We start from the raw sequence: 18,804 nt of genomic DNA, 5'->3' as shown, positions 1-18,804 counted from the left end.
TAGTGATTGACTCCCTCCTACAGGGGCGGATTGGAGGAGTATTATAAACCTCGCGCTCTAAAATAATGACAGTGATATAAGGGATTCCAGGACACCGATTTGTGATACAGCACAACTTGTATTGCTAAGACAACCGGAGTTTTTTGGAGAGCCATGTGATACCGGGAGTCGGAAAGGAGAGCGAGTAGGTGGTTTTGTGGGTAGGTGGGGAGCAGGTTAAAGATGCTCCACCACTCTCTTTCCTGCTATCCCTATGGCCTTTTAGCGGCATTACTCATTTTAGGAAAGAGACACTCCTGTTATATAAGCCTACAGAGCCTGCCTACTTGCTAAAACTCCCCGCAGATCCTCTGTATACCTGTACATAATTGCAACGTGCTACCAACGGTCAGATCAGTTTTCACTTTAAACTGCTCAGCTGCTGCATACACACAGAGGTCTCTGTAGAAACAAAAGACTTCTGTGAAAGTGTGTTTCCTACTTGCAAAAATGTAAATTATTCACACAAAAATGGCTTAGAAATGACAAAAAAGAGGACATATTCTTATTCAACACCAGTCTTAACTAGCAGCATGTCTCATAAAACATGACACATGGATATTGAGTTCTCATCCATGGCCCTCAGTGTGTGACTAAAACACATTCACACACACCTGATCAGTGAAGAGTTGTGGGTGACACCCGCACCGGGAGTGCGTTGACAATTGTTTCAAACTGACTTCATCACCTCTCCGGGGGCTTTATCGATATCACCTGAAGACAATAGACAAAATATGTTTATGCCTGAAGCAGGGATCCAGCCTATTAATCATGCGTTACTTGTATTACTGCCTATACTTTCAGTTCATTTCAGTACAGTCGCAGAGTGTTGACCTTGCTTAAATTCATCACTGACAGCAAGTTAAAATCCACAATCGATCTTAAAGACAAGAGCCCGTAGTTCATGCTCTCCACAATCAATTCAAGCCCATCAAGAAGATCTCCCTTGTCTCTAAACATAGCATTGTTGTTGGCACTGACCCAGTGAAGCGGGTGTGTGATTTTGAGATCTCTTGGTTCACTCGAGCGTTGTCTCATTCGTAGCCTGTGGGACCATTGCCTCTCCATGGGTTGGCGTTTCGTAGCCTACTGCAGAGAGAGAGAGAGAGAGAGAGAGAGAGAGAGAGTTGTCTACCATCAGCTGCTTGCAAATAAACAGGATTGGTTGGTTGTGACGTCAATTGGATGTTCTGTGATGGTGTCTTGTTTAGAGTCGGGTTGGGAGATATGGCCAAGGAATAATATCAGAATGTATTTAAAGGGGCAAGATGTTGGAATTTCTCTTTAAAACATTCAACTAAGATTATCAACAACATATTTTAAAAAAATGAGTTTTATAGTCATGTGAAAGACTCTGACGGTATCCTGCCTAATATTTGGTTGGAGTATGAATCAGACAGCTGGCCGGTTCTTACATATTGTAATCACGATCCACAATCTAAACTGCGATCTGTTTTCTCAACTTTGAAATGCCCTGTGGACTATAGCTGGATATGAAAAAACATATACATTTCTCAATTTTCCACATTAAAGCACAACATTGCAGTAAAAGATAGTCCTTTTCTGGCACATGGCCCTCATCTGTCATGCAGCCATAACTTCGTTCGAATTGCTGTCAATAAGTCATACGAGGGAGCGCCACATGAAGCAGCCTACTTCACCCAATCAGCGTAACCATCCAGTTGACCATTGGTTTGGTCAAGTAGCGCAGATCTGCTAGTCAGGGCTGAGTCAGCTAGTATGCCTGTTAGCTGCACGGCTAACTGAGCTTCCTTACTAATGGTGGCTACAGTTAGCAACAGTTAGCGGTTACTCTGGTGATACGCTGCCCCGAGCTATTTGTTTTAAGTCAACAGGTGGTCAATTCTGACATATCGGAACAGAAATTAGAGGACATTAAATACATCTACAGTTTGCCTGAAAATTAATTGTGGACATGATCTAAAATGGTCAGATTGCCCTCCCTGTTTTGAAGTAGATTGGTTGTCTTGCCAACCTTTTGTTGCCACTCCTAGCTCATGGCGATGAGGTCTGGTCTGCATGTTCTTTTCCTGCTCATGCATAATGTAAGATCAATCAGGCTGTCACTTTCTGACTCAACTTTTAACACAAAATATGCAACAGTTTGGTGTTTGGAGCCTTGCATGTCTCTTGAGAGCACAGGCACAATGGTAACTTCATTAAATAAGACAGAGCGTGTTACTCTGCCTCTCTCAATAAATGCACTTTAAAAAATAAATAAATAAATAAAAACAACTATGTAATATCAAAGGGCTGATAAGCATGAAAGACATGCAGCCTGATTTCAAATTGATGGCCACAACTGATAATGAAAACCAATGAGCTTCACCCAGGCCCCTTATACTGCTGTTTTTATCTCTGTAGGAGGAGATCAGAGATGGAGACTAGTGAGCCCAAGGAGGAATAAGTTCAGGAGAGATGGGAGAAGCTGTGTTCTAGTTCTTCTTGGGGGGAGATGGTCTTGTGTGGAATGACGGATGACGGGCACCACTTCCGGAGAGACTAAAAAAAAACATAAAAAAAACAAACAAAACCCCCCCCACAAAATATCTTATGACCCTTCTGTTGCTTGAACAGCTTGACGTGCAGCCCCCCTCTAGCTGAGCGGTGCGAACATCATCAAGTTCATTCACTGTTAACAGTCTTAAAATTCATGACATAATTAGCAAATCATTTTTCTGCACTGGCGCACACGCACACACACTCACAAACAAGCACGCGCGCGCACACACACAGAGATTATAGTGGTACATTGTGCACACACACCTCCCCTCCTTCCTGCATCATAGCCCGCTGTTACCATCACACGTTCACGTAATACTCCCCGAACAAGCTGACTTGTTGGGAAATGCTCGAGGATCTTAAATCTCTCTGGTAGCACGCTGGACGGGAAAAAGTGAAGCCTCGTCGGGGAAGAAGAAAAAAAAATAGACTGAAATATTAGAAAAAGAGCCACTGGATTATTGATCACCGCCAGTTTACTTCATTGAAGGTAAGTGAGCGCAATTTTGCGTGATCCTTGTTTTTGTTTTTTTAAACCGTCTCCGCTGACAAAAACGCGAGAAGTGAACGATGGGTGAGGAATGTTCTCCGAGGTTTGGTTCATTCACTGTCTGCCTGCTCGTCTTCACCGCCCCTCGTACTAAAAAAAAAAAAAGAAGAATAAAAAGCCGAGGACGCATGATTGATTTCGAAAACTTTTGGAGCAATAAAAGATTTGGGTTGAAATGTGTTCACGTGAATTAAAACAACAACAATAATGATACATGAATAAATATATAAATAAATGAATGAAAATACGTGCAGGATAGTTTTCGTGTCCAACTGCAGCCGGGTGATGCGCAAATTCTGTGTTTTAACTGTCAGTGCTGCCCGAGCTCATCGAGTCTCCGTCTGTCAATTCCCAATCCTGCTCTCCTGTCAAAGTTTACATACGTTCCTGCTCATTCAACAAGTTAATCCACAATATGAGCTTTATGGCTAATAAACACTTCTTTTTTTTATTTTTTTTTTTTACATAAATCATGCTCCTGGTGCACTCAGACTGCAGCACCTCTTGAGTTCACATTTTCAGTCTCACAGTCTCGCGGTGTCCCTGCCTCCTTGTCATTATTTGTCATCATTTCACACCCATAGAGCTTGTGATTGCTATGCCAGTGCGCTAAAGCGCCACTTCATACACACCAGATGGAGGGCAAGTGCTGTAACAAGTCAGGGTGGTGAAGGTGTCCGTCTCCCCTCTCCCCCACTGAATAAACCCCCCCACACAGAGAGACACACACAGGTGCCTCCAGGGGTCCTTCGAAGGGGTCCCAGTGTTGTGTAGATTTCATTTAAGCAGTACCTGAACACATTGATGTGACTTGTCCCCCCCAAAAAAAGTTTGGGATGCCCTGCTGCACAGCCAGTCGGTTTGATGGGGAAACATGAGAAATGATCTTGTGTTGGAGCAGAAAACACTTTGCAGGGGTTTTACAGACACACAATGATACCATTGTTTATTTATGAAGGGCTGACATTTAAACGATTGAACACAATCTGAAGTTTATCGAGGAAAATGGCTGAGAAACACAATGAGATATCACCCTGATGCACGGTGTGCCTCTGCATTTACAGCTGCTTTTCTCCCCGTCTGTTTTCTTTTTTAAAAATCTAATAGAATGCCTAAAAGGCTTATTTAAATAGAGCTGTGGCCTTTTGTTTATGTAACAGGCTTCAAACTGAATTAAATCTGCTACCTGGGTCATGGTGTGTGTTATTGGGCATTCAGCTCCAGTTAATTAAGTTAAAGTAGCTCTCAGATAGCTGGGTGCGCTCTGCCTTCAGATAGACGCGGCAAAAAACGAATGTAAATGCAATAATTGTTTGTTGTTAGTGTTGCTGCTGTTTTGTTTTCTAAACTCAGTTCAGTCACATGAAGTGGTCTTGGACATTAATGTCGATGAGAGCTGCTCCGTGCAGACAGTACCACGGTGCATACTGTAGCACTTGGTGACCATGGCAACAAAACAACATCAGAAGAAACTGGTCAGATGAGCCAGAAGAAGAGAAGAATGGTGGACTCAAGGATCTGCAGAGCGGCACACAAAAGGAGCCTCAGCAACATTTTTTTTTTCTTCTTCTCTCCGCACATGTCTCCGCCTCTCTTTGTATGTGATGTTATGTCCTTGGAAAGTAGAAGTGTAAGTGTGTTCGCAGCCAGCAAGAGCGACATTTTCACCATAAATGAGGCATTACAGGCTTTAATATTTGGCTCGAAAACCATCGCCACCATCTGCCCCCTGTCACCAAGCCTTTCTCTTTGAAGAGGCTCTGTTGTGGCCAAATTCACAGCTCCCTGTGGCCTGCTGCCACTGCAGCCTGTCATGACTTGACATAGTAATAATAAGAACGCAGCGATTAATTGATCAGAAATCGGCACCAAACCACTTATATGCGGTTGTGTTTACAAAGTATAGCAAAAAAAGAAAAGCACAGGCCTCAGGAGATGTTAATTGAGATGTGTGAGTCTTTGTTCCCAGTGCCCCCAGACTGCATTCAAAAGATCTTTGTGAAATTTCAGTTGTTATTTCATAAATATCCTCCTACACACACACATACACACACACACACACACACACACACACACACTCAAACACACACACAGATACATACTTCCCTTTGGACACTGACAAAGTGTGCTAGAACCAGCCACAACAAACTGTAACAAGGCAACAGTAAACAACATCCTTAAAAAATGAGCAGCCACTTCAGGGAGAACCGGTATGCATCGACCAAATTTCGTCTCAGTTTGGTTCAGCACGCCTCAGAGGGAAAATCAGTATTTTTAGAAGGCAGTCCGGCTGGATTTAATTGAGAATCTTCATGTCATGTTAAAAGTGCTTAATGATCTGTAATGACCCGGTGCTAACAATATGTTGGACATGAATTTAATTATTTACCAAGCTGATTAAAATATGGCAGATTCATGTCACACAGCTCTAGATTAAGACTTTTGAAATGTGAAATTAGATACCTCCGTTAGGGTGAAATTGGTTTCTTATTAAATGCCAGAGCCAGGATAGATTCCAATCACTTAGGAGCCTTAAGTCCTCCACCACAAACCACCACCACCACCCCTCCGGCTACAGCTTGAGGGGCCCTCAGCCATTTTAATAGGCATGCATTAATAACTTTTAATTGATAAATAAAGCACATTATGGAAAACACTAAATGTTTACAAGAAAATGTTGAAGAAAATGAAATTGTGTAGGTATTAGTTGAAGTGACTAACAGAAATCCTTTCAGCGTAAATTACAACATTATTCTGATACAATTTATGACTGGAGCATGTTTAAGAATATCAATGAAATGTACGGGTGCCAAAATAAATAAACATAATAAAAAAAGAAAAGAAACACCAGTCGCCCTGGCCAGGACATAAAGCCAAACTGCATCAGCCCTTCAGTAAAGTTTTAAGCGTTAGCGTTACTCTACAACAGCTGGAACACTGTTTAGTTACAAATCTTACCTCTAATTTTATCACCCTTGATGATGTGAATAACTCCTGGGTGTAACTTGTGTCAAAGCTCAACTTTTGGTGTCTGAAATTAGTATGGGTGATGCACATTTTTATTTTTAAATCATTACATTTCAAGCCCCTTGGGTTAGTTGGTGAAGCTCTGCAACTGCTGGAACACGATATGAAGATGCATCATCCATCGTTTTGTTTTGCTTTTTCAAAATTAGACCTGCTGTTGGTGTCTGAGGTGTCACCTGAGATAAAGGCCTACTAAACAGATGGATAGACAAATGAATGGATGAACAATAGACGCACATCAATCGTCAATATCATTAAGTGATATTAAGATCCATATTCTGTAAATTCTGGAGGTCTTTTAGGCCGTGAGCACATCACAGTGTCCTTGCAGCTTTCATTCAATCATTATAGTTAGCGACTGATATGTTTTTCTTTCAGGGCGAATAAAGATAATGTTCATAGTAATCGATGACACAGATAACTCATATTTGGAACTAATATATATTTGCAGTAAAAATGTAAATCTTGCCAAAATTTAGAACAACCAGTAGTTGAATATGACACAATGTGCTCAAGGACTGTTCTGAGTTTCAATTTTGTAGTAGGGGGGAACTTGTACTTCACTTAATTAACTTGCTATAATGTAATTTAGTATATTATAATATAATAATAAACTGTCATGTCTAATGATCTTTAATGTTAATGCGATCCAAGAGACAGAAGGAGCATGTTGAGATGTGATGACAACTTTATGATCGAACAGTTTCCCTTTAATATCTGCGCTTTATCGTTACAACATTCATTTTAGTTCCATTTAATTTCTTTCACCTCAAAATAGGCTGTAACTTTGACAGCAGCTGTAAATGCTTTAACAGTACAGTTTAACAAACAATAAATGAAAAAAATAAAAAAAAATAAGAAGAGATAAGGAGAAGCACCTGAATTATTGCTTAGTCTCTTTAGTTGTTTGAGTGCGGCTCATTGCTCTAAGATGAAAGTCATACATTTCCCCCCACATTACAAAAAACTCTGTTCTGTTCCACTCTCAATAGACCCTTTTTTAAATTCAAGCTCTTTTTTGGCTCATTAAATCTTCATTCGTGTTTTGTTAGCCTGAGGACAGTGACACATATCCGGAAGTGTCTGGATGATTTGAGCCCTGGTCCAGGTGGCACCCCGACCTTGGAAGGCCCAGTCCGGTCTTGATCTGTTTGAAACGTGTTGGCTAAAAGGATGCAGCAAGTCACTTGAAAGCTGAGTAAAACAAAAATGCTGACATTGAAGAAATCATGCAAGTTTCTTATGTTTGCAATGTGACTCAAGGTCTTATAGTGTGTTAATTATGGCCGCTGCAGTTTGAAAAGTAAAGAATCTTAATTGCCGAGCTTTTTTACCTTTACCTACTTTATGTAAATGGGAAATTAATTGGACGCAGATTTGAAATCTGTTGAGCAAAAAGCAACAGCTCTGCCTTTGTCATTATCCCACAAGGGTTTCCATGGTTAGGTTTGCTCAATGCCGAGCTCTGCGACAGTCTGGATATGAAACAGCATCTACATTAATGAAGAACACTTCATTCAGATCTTTCAAAAGGCGGAGATAAAAGACCCCTGATTCAGCAATAGTCAAGTGTCTTCTATCTTCATCTTCCTCCGGTGAAGGAGAAGAGCCTTTTATCCAGCTGTGAAAAGGGGAAAAACAAGAGAGCATGAAATTCTGTCTGACTTATCATACATACCGTTTAGTGTTCGCTTCACCCCCGAGAACAGGTGTAGGGTTCCATGATTAATTCTGAGGGCGAATGATTGCATTAAATGGTCTCACATCAACCCCTTACCGCTGCTCGAAATGTACAATATTGTTTTGTTTTTCTCTCTGAGGTGGTGAGCAGTCGTGTGGTTGCTTTGAGAGACAGAGCGTTGGGAATGGGAGATTTAGTTTTCAAAAAGTGACCACGAAAGATGACGTGAGCTAAACCTTGAAATCACATTGTGGGAGAGGTGACACAAAGGAAATGAGGAAGAGTGTTAGTTCTGTGTGCATCTGTGTGCGTCACGGATTGAGGCTTGTACTATTTCATGAAAAGAGATGATTCTGATACCCAGTGCGGTGCAGCTCTGTGAATCAAGGTGAGAGCCAGAAAACGAAAAAAAGAAAAACACTAATGGTGAGTCTGGGCATTGTTTTGCAGGATCCATGCGAGCCAGAGCTCATTTTAGTCCAGACTAATGGTGTATGCTGACAGCCCTCTTCTTTAGGACAGAAAGGGATGTTATTGTATACCGCATGTTGATCAGGCAGACGGTGCACTAAAATACATCGCTGTTTGTCCTGGAGTGCTACCTCAAGAGATGGACTCTTTGTTTGAGTAGTTTGCGGCATTCTCCGTCCCTCTTCACTCACCCCCGTAAAACACGCTCTTTACTTGTGCATGCTTCTGGAAAAAAATACAGCCCCGAGTAAAAGTGTCTGGGATGAGCTTAAACAATAAAAGTAATGGCTGAACAGAGGAGAGTTGATCCCTTTGGCTACTTCGAGTTGTCCTCGATGTACTTTACCAAGAGTAAAGTGGCTCAGTGTGAGACTGGCAGTGGTTTACTTTTCATTATATAGCGAGTAAGTAATATTGACAGAGAAATTGCGCAGCGGTGTGTTATACAGTTGTATTAAGATGGACAATTAGCATCCCCTCTACACCGACTTATCTGTGGTATTGAATTAGTGTTACTTGAATAACAATATTTCAAGTTTACATCAAGTTTCATGTCTGTCAGCACATAACATGTTGGGAAATTACAATAAAAGCAACACTTTAAAGATGCAATATGTAAGAATTTTGGTTTCAGACACTGCAATTGAGCGGGCGGCTGTAGCTCAGCGGGTAGAGCAGGTTGGCTAGTGATGGGAAGGTCGCTGGCTTAAATCCCAGCTCCGGGTTGAGTTGAGCTGCATGTCGAAGTGTCCTTGAGAAAGATACTGAACCCCAAATTGCTCCTGATGTGCAGTTGGCACCTTGTATGGTGGCCTCTGCCATCATTGAGGGCCCTGCGATGAGCCGACGACTTGTCCAGGGAGTACCCTGCCCTCGCCCAGAGACAAGCTGGGATTGGTTCCAGCAAAAAAAACCTGACCCCATAAAAGGGATAAAGTGGTTACAGACAATGGATGGATGGATGGACATTCCAATTGAATGAAATTGACATATTGTCAAATCTGTAATTTCTTTTGATCATGTAAAGTCGGTTATATGCATTATTGCAAGGATATTTACTGAAGTTAGCATGCTAACTAGCTGGCCCTATCCCCTCCTGTCTAGTAATAGCATTCCTAGCGGCAGGAAGCAGTTAGTGTTTACTCCAGTGATATGCTGCCCTCTGTTCTTTTGGAGTGACCTTGGATAGAAGGCCAATTCTTGTATATACATCTTACATATTGCACCTTTAACTATGAAACTCTTTTGTTTTAAGTTCTGTTAAGGGTCATTATAACTGATGACCACTGTCTTATAGCATAGACTGTAATATTGTGAAACCCTGGGATGGTTATTTTACTGTGAATATACAGTATTGTGCTGTTGCAACCTTATATGCAGTAAAGTTAATAAATCAGTGCCATGAGAATACCAATACTCCCTGGATCCACTACTGCCTAATCCTGACTGCTGCATCATTTTCTTGACCACAGGTTTCGTGCATAAAACCAAGGGTTACATTTTGAAGTGTATCCCTGTAATCATACACTGTAGCCTGATATCTAACAAAGAAATCAATATCAACTTGTATTAAACAGTATTTTACCAGCATCTGTTTGTTTTTGTACTCAAATGGGTAACTTTCCTGGGACAGTTAAAGGTGACTTCAGTTGTCACTTCTTTCTTTCTCTGGCGGTAACCCAAATTGTATTAACTGCAGTGAAGGTCAGAAGAAGTTAAGGTAATTCCATGGGGATGAAAGAGATCTTGTTGTGGCTGGCATTTACAGTGTATTACCATAGATGTACTTTGTGTGAGCAGAAATACAATCTTGTTCCAAATGTCGCTCCTTTAGTCAGTTGAAAAATGTATACATATAAATCTTCAGGCAGAAGATGATGTAAGGCAGTGTTTATGTCAATGGGTGTCAAGCCTGTCCTTAAGAAACCAGGATAGTGTTGCATACACAAGCTTTTGAGTACAGTGTTGTTGTCATTCTGCTTCAGCACCTCATGCTAATAGATTGGGACTAACAGTGTTTCTTAAGGAAAAGAGGAAAGAAACCAACGTCAGGTAATTTCTCACAGCCCCATGAACACATGAACGCGTCTGTCGTCTATTAACGCCACTGGAAATATTTGCAGATACCACTTTCAACTTAATTACATTGACATGTTGACCTTTGCCCTGTAAAGACAAATGCATGTGATCTGTCTGTCAGAGTAAAAAATACATAAAAAGTGACTTGCAGCACTGAAGCGCAGCTACTCAAAAAAACAATGGATAATCTGTTTTCCCTGCAGAATATGGATCAGGTAGACAGATACGCTCCATTAAATCAGTATCATTAAAGAGCCTTAAATTTGAAAACAGACTCACTTTAGTCTTAATAACCAAGCAATTTACATGAGGTAACACTCTTATATCAGCTGAACAGCAGAGCTCTGCGGACTAAAGTAATGAGTCCCCTTGTGGACAGTAGCCTGCTGTATATGCAGCCTACCATCTTCAACTAAAGGGGCTCTCTCCTGATTCACAATATGACAGAAACATGGGAGCTTCTGCATGAGACTGTTGCTCACCAGTAATAAAGCGCATTAATAGACCATCATCCTGACATGTGCATTCTCCCAAAAAATTTTTATATGTATATATTAATTCCACCTCCCTTTTGTTGTACGGCGGGATGCTAATGCTGGGAGAAATCATTGCCTCTGGTAGGGTCTTGACTGAGGCACCAGACAGCACCTCAGTCAGAATTTCTTTACTCCCACTCTTCTGTGCTGGCTGCCATTTCTACTGTAAGGCCTGCCAAAAAAAAACTGGGTCTGTTTTCCATACAAGAATCCTTTAAGACCCAGTGAGGTTTAGCTGCTGACGGTGGACTTGTGTGGTATTCTGCCGTGCAGCCGCGGCGATTCAAGTCACCCTGATTTACACCAAAAGGGTCCACGAGTAACTGTTTTTTCTGTGAATGATGGAGACATTTAATTCCGATCGCTACATGACCCACCATGACGCCGTTGCTCAAGATAAATCAACAGGTGTTAGATCACCCTACGTCCCCTCCCGTTCTCATAGTGAAAAAAAAGCATCAAGGTTATGGTATTTATTATTATGTTATTTATTTTTTTCATGTGTAAAACTGGCATAGAAATGTGTGAAAGGACTCCATGTGGGTGAACTCAATTTATTTGGCGTTTTGTTGTTTACAGATGGAAATGTTACGTTGAATGCAGGACTGCACATATAAAAACACAGTTGTGTAAACATGATATAATACAACATGATGTAATATGATACGTCACGTCACGTCACGTCACGTCACGTCACGTCACGATATGATGCAACTTAGTTTAGGCTGAAATTCCTTTTGCATCCTTTGGCAGTTCCATTATTCAGTCCTGCAATTTAGGTAGATGTGTGAAAAAACTGCATTATAACAAAGTAGTAAAACACATTTGTTTGGTACAGAACTCAACAAATTTTTTTCCTAATGAAAATTGTGAAGTAAACATAATCATTCCCACTAATAATGATATAATGTCAAAATAAATGCAATGTGTTTTTCTTTTTATCGTGCATCCTTAGTTGAATTAAATTATTTTCTTGCTTTATGTAATTTATGTTTTGTTACCAGATATACAGCAGCAGTTACCTTGGTTAGCAGAGTGACTGCTATGACACTATACACTGGGAGATTTACATCACACATTTTTAGCACCATTTTTATCACTGACATTGTCGCATCCCTACATAGTACTGTCTCTGGTCGTGTTTATTGATTTCTGGGCAGCTCTGCTTTAAAGGCAATATTGGATCTTTATATGATTCTGGTCTCAATGAGATAATGAACCTTGTTTTTCTGGAATTTAATTCACTGGTTTGGCATCCCTGACTATTACTCTATCTGCAAAGTTTCTCAAGATTTTAATAGAAAATCTTACAATATAAAAAATCAAAGTATTTGTACAATTTGAAATGCTATACCACTATGCTATTATTCATGTGAGATTATTGCTCCGATGCTTGTGAAGATGTACCTCAGTGAATGTGAATACTGTGTGCCGGTCCAGTGTGAGTGTCATAATAACTGTGGGCAACTTCATCTTTCACCGGCGTGCTGCAGCAGAAATTAGAAACACAAAACTCTTCAACACTTGTTCCACCAGAGCTGGCGAGTTAATAGCTTTCTCAACTTTCAAGTGTGCTGGAAAATATGAAAAGAGGAGACAAAAGTTACCGCTACAGCGCAGGGTCAAGTCCATCTGAATATTCTTCCCTGTAGAACGCAGACAGATGCATAATGCCGCTGCGGCTGCTGCTGCAGTACAGAGCTGACTCACTGCAGAGTGCAAAGAAACAAGCGCTCGCTGAAGGAGATTATGTTATTGGAAAATCTCACTTTTATGTTGCTTTGCTCTCGTGGTAATTTGAAATAATTTGCCCCCGCGAGCTCAATTACACTTACCTATTCTCAGATGTATGACCGTCAAGGTAAAGAGAAACACTCCAACTGCTCCCCTATAAATGTGTGCATTGATTTACTGCATTCATTTTGTGTTAAGTGCTATCGCTGAGGAACAATTTCTTCCATCTCTATTACTGCCATTAATGAAACAGCTTATTTCAGCAATACATTCACAGCAATATTGTTTTATGTTATTTGGTAATGAGACCTGTGTGCAGGTGGACTCTGTACTGTGCAGATGCAGGCCTGTCTAAAATGATGCTGTACTTTTCGGCTAAACTTAAACATGTTGCATGTCATTGACAGGTTGTGTTGTGGCAGGACACTCCCGGGCTATAGGGCACGAGCTGCCATGCCATTTGGTTGTCTGACACTCGGGGAGAAGAAGGATTACAACAATCCCTCAGAGGTGACCGACAAGTATGACCTCGGACAAATTGTCAAATCGTGAGTACTTCATGTTGTAATGTTGATGAGTGAATACAGACTTAAATTTGTATTTGAAATATGATGCATACTTCTTCTTCTTTAACAGCGAGGAGTTCTGTGAGATATTCCGGGCGAAGGATAGGAACACCTTAAAAATGTACACCTGTAAAAAGTTCCACAAAAAGGATGGAAGGAAAGTGAGGAAAGCGGCCAAGAATGAGATAATGATCTTAAAGATGTAAGTGAAATTTTCAAGCTGCTTGTTATAGAGCTTTCATGTCTAAGGGGCCGTCCTGGCACTGACACAAGGTTTAATTGTGAACGGTCAGCAAAAAAATCTTTCAAAAGGTGGAACCAAAGTCATAGAAAAGTGTGGAGTAAGAAAACTGCGCCCTGAAGTTTTACCATCGTGCATTTTGAGAGTAACACACAGAAATGTTTGTGTTAAAGGTGCAATATGTAAAAACATTTGTTGAAAACTTTCAAAAATGAACTTAAATTATCAACAGAATGTGAAATGTGAAATGATATTTGTAATGTTAAATCAAAGACGTTTATGTACTGTGTTGAAGAGAAATACTGAAGTTTGCATGCTAACGAGTGTTTTTAGACTTTTATCCAATCAACGTAGCACCAACATTGAACTGATCATAGATAAATCTTGATAAATCTTTTTCCACTGTTGACCAAAGTCCTAAAAAACATCAATGAGCCAAACTGTTGGACTGTGTTCCTTTATTATCATGACCATTGTGGTTCATTTTGAATCAGTTCCACAACACACTGCAGTAAATACTGCATCTAAGAGTGAATAAAATCATATCATAATATCAAATGAAGACTTAAATTAATTCTGTTTGATAGAGATGTTTATCTGGATCCATATCACTCATGGATACTAGCAGCTAAATCATTTTTCATCATGATCCACGCATTATTCCCAGAGGAATGAACGAAAATGACGGAAAAACTAATCTCACAATCTTAAGAGAGTGAGTGAAAATTCCTGAATCCATCCCTTTATCCAGATCCACACCAAAAGTTGATGGGATCTATTCTGGGCTGAGACACACTGTCCATCCAAGTTTCATGGAAATCCATTTAGTAATTCTTGAGCAATTCTGCTGTCAAACCAACAAACAAACAGGCGCAGGGGAAAACATAACCTTCTTGGTGGAGGTAATAAAGGACAGCAGATCCGATAGCAAATGAAAGGACATGCATCACATTCAAGACACTGATGATTATACGTATTAGTATGATTATGATGTTATTACCCGAGTAAAGCTCAGGCCAAATCAATCCTGTGTCTAGAAATGTCACGCTCACATGGGTTGATTGAGGTGCTGGCAGTTATGAAAAATGTCTGGTGTCATCAGTTATCAGTTTGACCTCAAGTGTCCTGAATGTTTGGCGTGATGAGCTCTATAGCTTGTACTGCTCACTGACTGTTATTATCGCTCATTTTAACCCCACTTACAACCCTTCACTCTCCCTCCCCCCCCCACTCATAACTCTCTTCAACCTTTTTCCTGCTTTTCAAAGGGTAAAACATCATAACATCCTCCAGCTGGTTGACGCTTTTGAAACCAAGAAAGAGTACTTCCTTTTTCTGGAGCTGTGAGTATTATCGGAGGCACTTGGGAGAAATTGCTGGCACGGACTGGCGTGCATTCTGCTTCCTCAACTTGTATAAAAACTGATGTTTTATTCAACATGTGACATTTTTGTTGCAATCTTATCATCAACAAGTGACACGCATTTAATCTGGATGTTCCGTCTCCTCAGTGCCACGGGCAGAGAGGTGTTTGACTGGATTTTAGATCAGGGGTACTACTCTGAGAGGGACACCAGCAATGTCATGAGGCAGGTGCTGGAAGCTGTGGCTTACCTGCACTCTCTGAAAATCGTCCACAGAAATCTTAAGGTATATTACACTGCTGACACCTAGTGAAAAATTATAGTGTTTCACCACAGGCGTTAACAAGATATGTGTGAATAACTGCTCTGTATAATCCTTTATTTGTTTGCTCATACAGCTGGAGAACTTGGTGTACTTTAATCGCTTGAAGCACTCCAAAATTGTTATCAGCGACTTTCAGTTGGCAAAACTGGAAAATGGGCTCATTAAGGATCCATGTGGGACTCCCGAATATCTTGGTAGGAGACATAAAACCAGACTATAGATGAGTGAAATTAAATTTTCACTAAGTTTATTTGTTTGAGGACATAACACATTGATCAGTGAGTTAAAGCTGGGTTTTTCCTGCAGCTCCTGAGGTGGTCGGGAGGCAGAGATATGGAAGACCTGTGGACTGCTGGGCCATCGGTGTCATCATGTATATACTGTAAGTACCCGGTAATGCGCTCACAAATACGTTGCAATTTCCTGAAGTACATTTAAGTGACTTTCTCAAAATGTGTGCTAAAATGCATTTTTTTGTCTCAACTCAATAGTTTATCTGGAAACCCTCCTTTCTATGATGATGGTGATGAAGATGACTCTGACAGTCGTGATAAGAACCTTTTCCTCAAGATTTTGTCAGGCGACTATGAATTTGATTCACCATACTGGGATGACATTTCAGATTCTGGTAAGAGATAATCATATTTATTTTATAAAAATGTATGTTACAAATGACGTATTTAAAGTAACTCCTCATTTTACACATTAAAGTGTGTTTATAGGTCTAGGGAGGTACTACTGCATGTGTGAAAAAGTAGTATAAAGCCTTATGTGGCTTGAGAGGAAGCTGCAGGTAATCTGATAATTTGCCTCCAGGGATGTCACTCAGTGGCGAAGATGCATTTTGGGTAATGTAGGTGCCAGGTATGGAAAAGCAGTCCAGGAGTCATTATGGACAGTTGAAAAACAGATGATCAGAATCAATACAGCAGGACCAGAGATATCGCCTTTAATGTTCCACACATTCTTCTGCCTTTTCAAAACCTGGTGCCTACATTACCCACAATGCAATTGAGCCACTGAGTGACATCACTGGAGGTGATTTATCAGATTAGCTGCAGCTTCCTCTGGAGCCACAAAATGTTTTATACTGTGTTTTCACATATGCAGCAGTACTCCCCAAGACATGTTAACACACTTTTACATGCAAATAAGGTGCAGTTATCCTTTTTTAAGTTACTTTTGGAAACCAGCCCATGTTGTTATCATCATTATTATTTTGTTTTGTGTTACAGCCAAAAACTTAGTGGCATCTTTGATGGAAGTGGACCAAGATCAGCGACTGACTGCACAGGAAGCTATCGCCCATGAATGGTGAAAATGAAGTTGATCAAACGCGAATGATCGAACGAACAAGTTATTGTATGAACTTTGTTATAGGTAGCACAAATACAATAACATGCCTTAAAAATAGTTCTCTTGTTTCTTCTCATAGGATTTCTGGAAATGCTGCCTCAGACAAGAACATCAAGGATGGCGTCTGTGCACAAATAGAAAAGAACTTTGCTAAAGCCAAGTGGAAGGTATTTCTTCTTATACATCTCATTTATCATTCGAGTCGAGTCTCTTATTTGGAGGATTTGCTATGCTGTACTTTTGAATTGTAGATTTTTCAGATTATATTATTTGGACTGTGAAAGCTGACAGGGTGATTTTGCTTTCTGAAAAAGCGAGGAAACCCATTATCTCAGCATCATTAAGTAAAGGGGACTACAGACTACGGAAACAAACTTTAATCAAGTGCTTTAACAATTGAACATTTATCAAAACATAACCCCCCTTATTCCCAATACATAATCAATTCTTCATGTCTTAATTGCCAAACATCTGTACACTGTAAAAGTGAATTCACTTAAAGTTAAGTAGACCAATAATTTTAAGTAGTTTAGCTGGTACAACTTACATTTATTTTCCTTGGTCATTCTGAGGTAATTGGTTTCCAGACTTTTTTAGTAAAATCTATTTTTAGAATTTGCAGTGTCTATATCGTTAATATTTCTCCAACTTGAGTTTAAACTTGTGTTTTCAAAGTGTATTTTATATTGTTTGTATGTTATTGGTGATTTTTCCCTGATGAAGCTTTCATAAAAGACAGAAAGTGTACATTCCATTGAGAAAGACTGGGTATTCAGCCTAAAAAATGACAGGCTTCAGTCAGAGATCTTCCTCAGAGCATGCGTCAGGATCATAATTTGACCTCGGCATGTCTTTTTACAACCCGCAGAAAGCCGTCAGAGTGACCACCCTCATGAAGAGGCTTCGAGCGTCTGAGCAGGGTGACTCTGGGGCAGCTGCAGGGGCTGCAGCTGACCCCAACGCACCCGGCAGCGCTCCTGCTCCTGCAGCTGGCGGCGGCGGTGGCATGGCTGCCAGCATAAAGGCTGCCCTTAGTGAAAAGGCTCCTGACACACAGACTGCCACCATCTCTGCACTCTCCCTGCCCAGTGCAGCCAGACAGGAAGAGCAGCCACAGGCCCGGTGCAATGGCGATGTTCCACAAATGTTGCCACAAATGTTGCCACAAAGAAAGGGCGACTAGGCGTCAAGCAAATACAATAGGAGGATCCTTGCCAACCAACAAGCACATGTGCAGTAGAGCCAATAAATTTGGCATGATGATACCATGTCTATGCTGTTCGACTATCCCCCAGTTTGCAGAGTTATTTCACACCGTGCATTTCATCATTTTTGCCTACTTGTACTGATTGGTCTATTTAATAGTGTTCTCCACTCTCCTTCGTTATTTTGTGTACAAGTCCCTTTAAAGTTAGTTGCAAAGTAGCTCTTCTGTTGTTTCCTTTCCCCTGAAAACTGTAAAAACTCTTAGTGCATAGTGAGATCAACTCATCTTTATTCATCAGCCCATTGTATATAGGTGTATTTGTCTGTTTCAAGAAATTTGCTAATTTTCAGCTTCAGAACTTACAAGCCTGAGTTTGAGTCTTGTTACTTAAAATTATGAGTTGAAAGATTTTGTAATTTGATCATCTTAAGATTTGAAAACGTGTTAATTTATTAGTGCAGCTTTAAACTTAGCTTTCAGGAAACATTTGAAAAGTCACAATATGACTGATGACGAAACATTCTGACAATTCATTTGGTAACAATCAGATAAATATAATCAATTAGTGGATTCAGCTTCACAGCCAGACTACATATCTGCTGGTTTATCTTCAGTGCAGCACAAATTCAGTCAACTTGCAATTTTACAGCAGCAAGAAAAGCATATTTTTAAGTTGAAGTGCCTTAATATTTGTTGCAGTAATGTACTAAAATGTTTCAGAAGAAACAACTTGATGATAATTGCTTACTGATTTCTTTGAAATGTTTTAGCTGTTTTTCTTTGCCCTTCTGTTTAGTTTTACACTGCTGTATTGATACTTGTGTTCTGTCCTCTTTCACACTTCTATTAAAACACGGAAAACGACGTTTGGAGCATTGTATGTGTACTGGTGTTTTAGCTGTTGTTGTTGTGTTGTCTCTTGTATTTAGCAAACTTCAGAGTTTATAGCTGAGTCCATATACTGTACCACTATGTATATTTGCATTGTATAATGTGTATTTTTTTATTTCTGTGTGTATTTAGCAACATTTAGCTGAGCTAACGGGTTGCTACAACGCTTGGGAATGAATAAAATGAGCAATACTATTATTGCTGAAACTGTGAA

General features: G+C 40.2%; 1 protein-coding gene and 1 long non-coding RNA gene across 2 annotated transcripts in view; one reads left to right on the top strand and one right to left on the bottom strand.

The window, feature by feature from the left end:
* The window catches only part of LOC115583473 (uncharacterized), a 19,635-nt gene extending 16,699 nt beyond the window's left edge, over nt 1–2,936 (bottom strand). The window contains exons 1-3 of the long non-coding RNA XR_003984369.1: nt 2,827–2,936; nt 1,021–1,128; nt 654–753 (exon numbers count right to left, since the gene is read on the bottom strand). This is a non-coding gene — a long non-coding RNA (uncharacterized LOC115583473). The remainder of the gene's footprint in view (nt 1–653; nt 754–1,020; nt 1,129–2,826) is intronic.
* Nucleotides 2,724–18,804, top strand: LOC115583472 (caM kinase-like vesicle-associated protein). The gene is made up of 11 exons (XM_030420354.1): nt 2,724–3,052; nt 13,048–13,188; nt 13,277–13,408; nt 14,716–14,790; nt 14,959–15,097; nt 15,210–15,330; nt 15,443–15,518; nt 15,628–15,764; nt 16,372–16,450; nt 16,572–16,659; nt 17,361–18,804. Exons 2-11 carry the CDS (start codon nt 13,094–13,096, stop codon nt 17,673–17,675), a joined length of 1,257 nt encoding a protein of 418 aa, XP_030276214.1. The 5' UTR covers nt 2,724–3,052; nt 13,048–13,093; the 3' UTR covers nt 17,676–18,804.

The sequence above is a fragment of the Sparus aurata genome, chromosome 6 (assembly GCF_900880675.1).
Source record: "Sparus aurata chromosome 6, fSpaAur1.1, whole genome shotgun sequence".
Taxonomy (NCBI): domain Eukaryota; kingdom Metazoa; phylum Chordata; class Actinopteri; order Spariformes; family Sparidae; genus Sparus; species Sparus aurata.
Note: the sequence above shows the minus strand (reverse complement) of the source record. Positions and strands in the feature narration are given on the sequence as shown.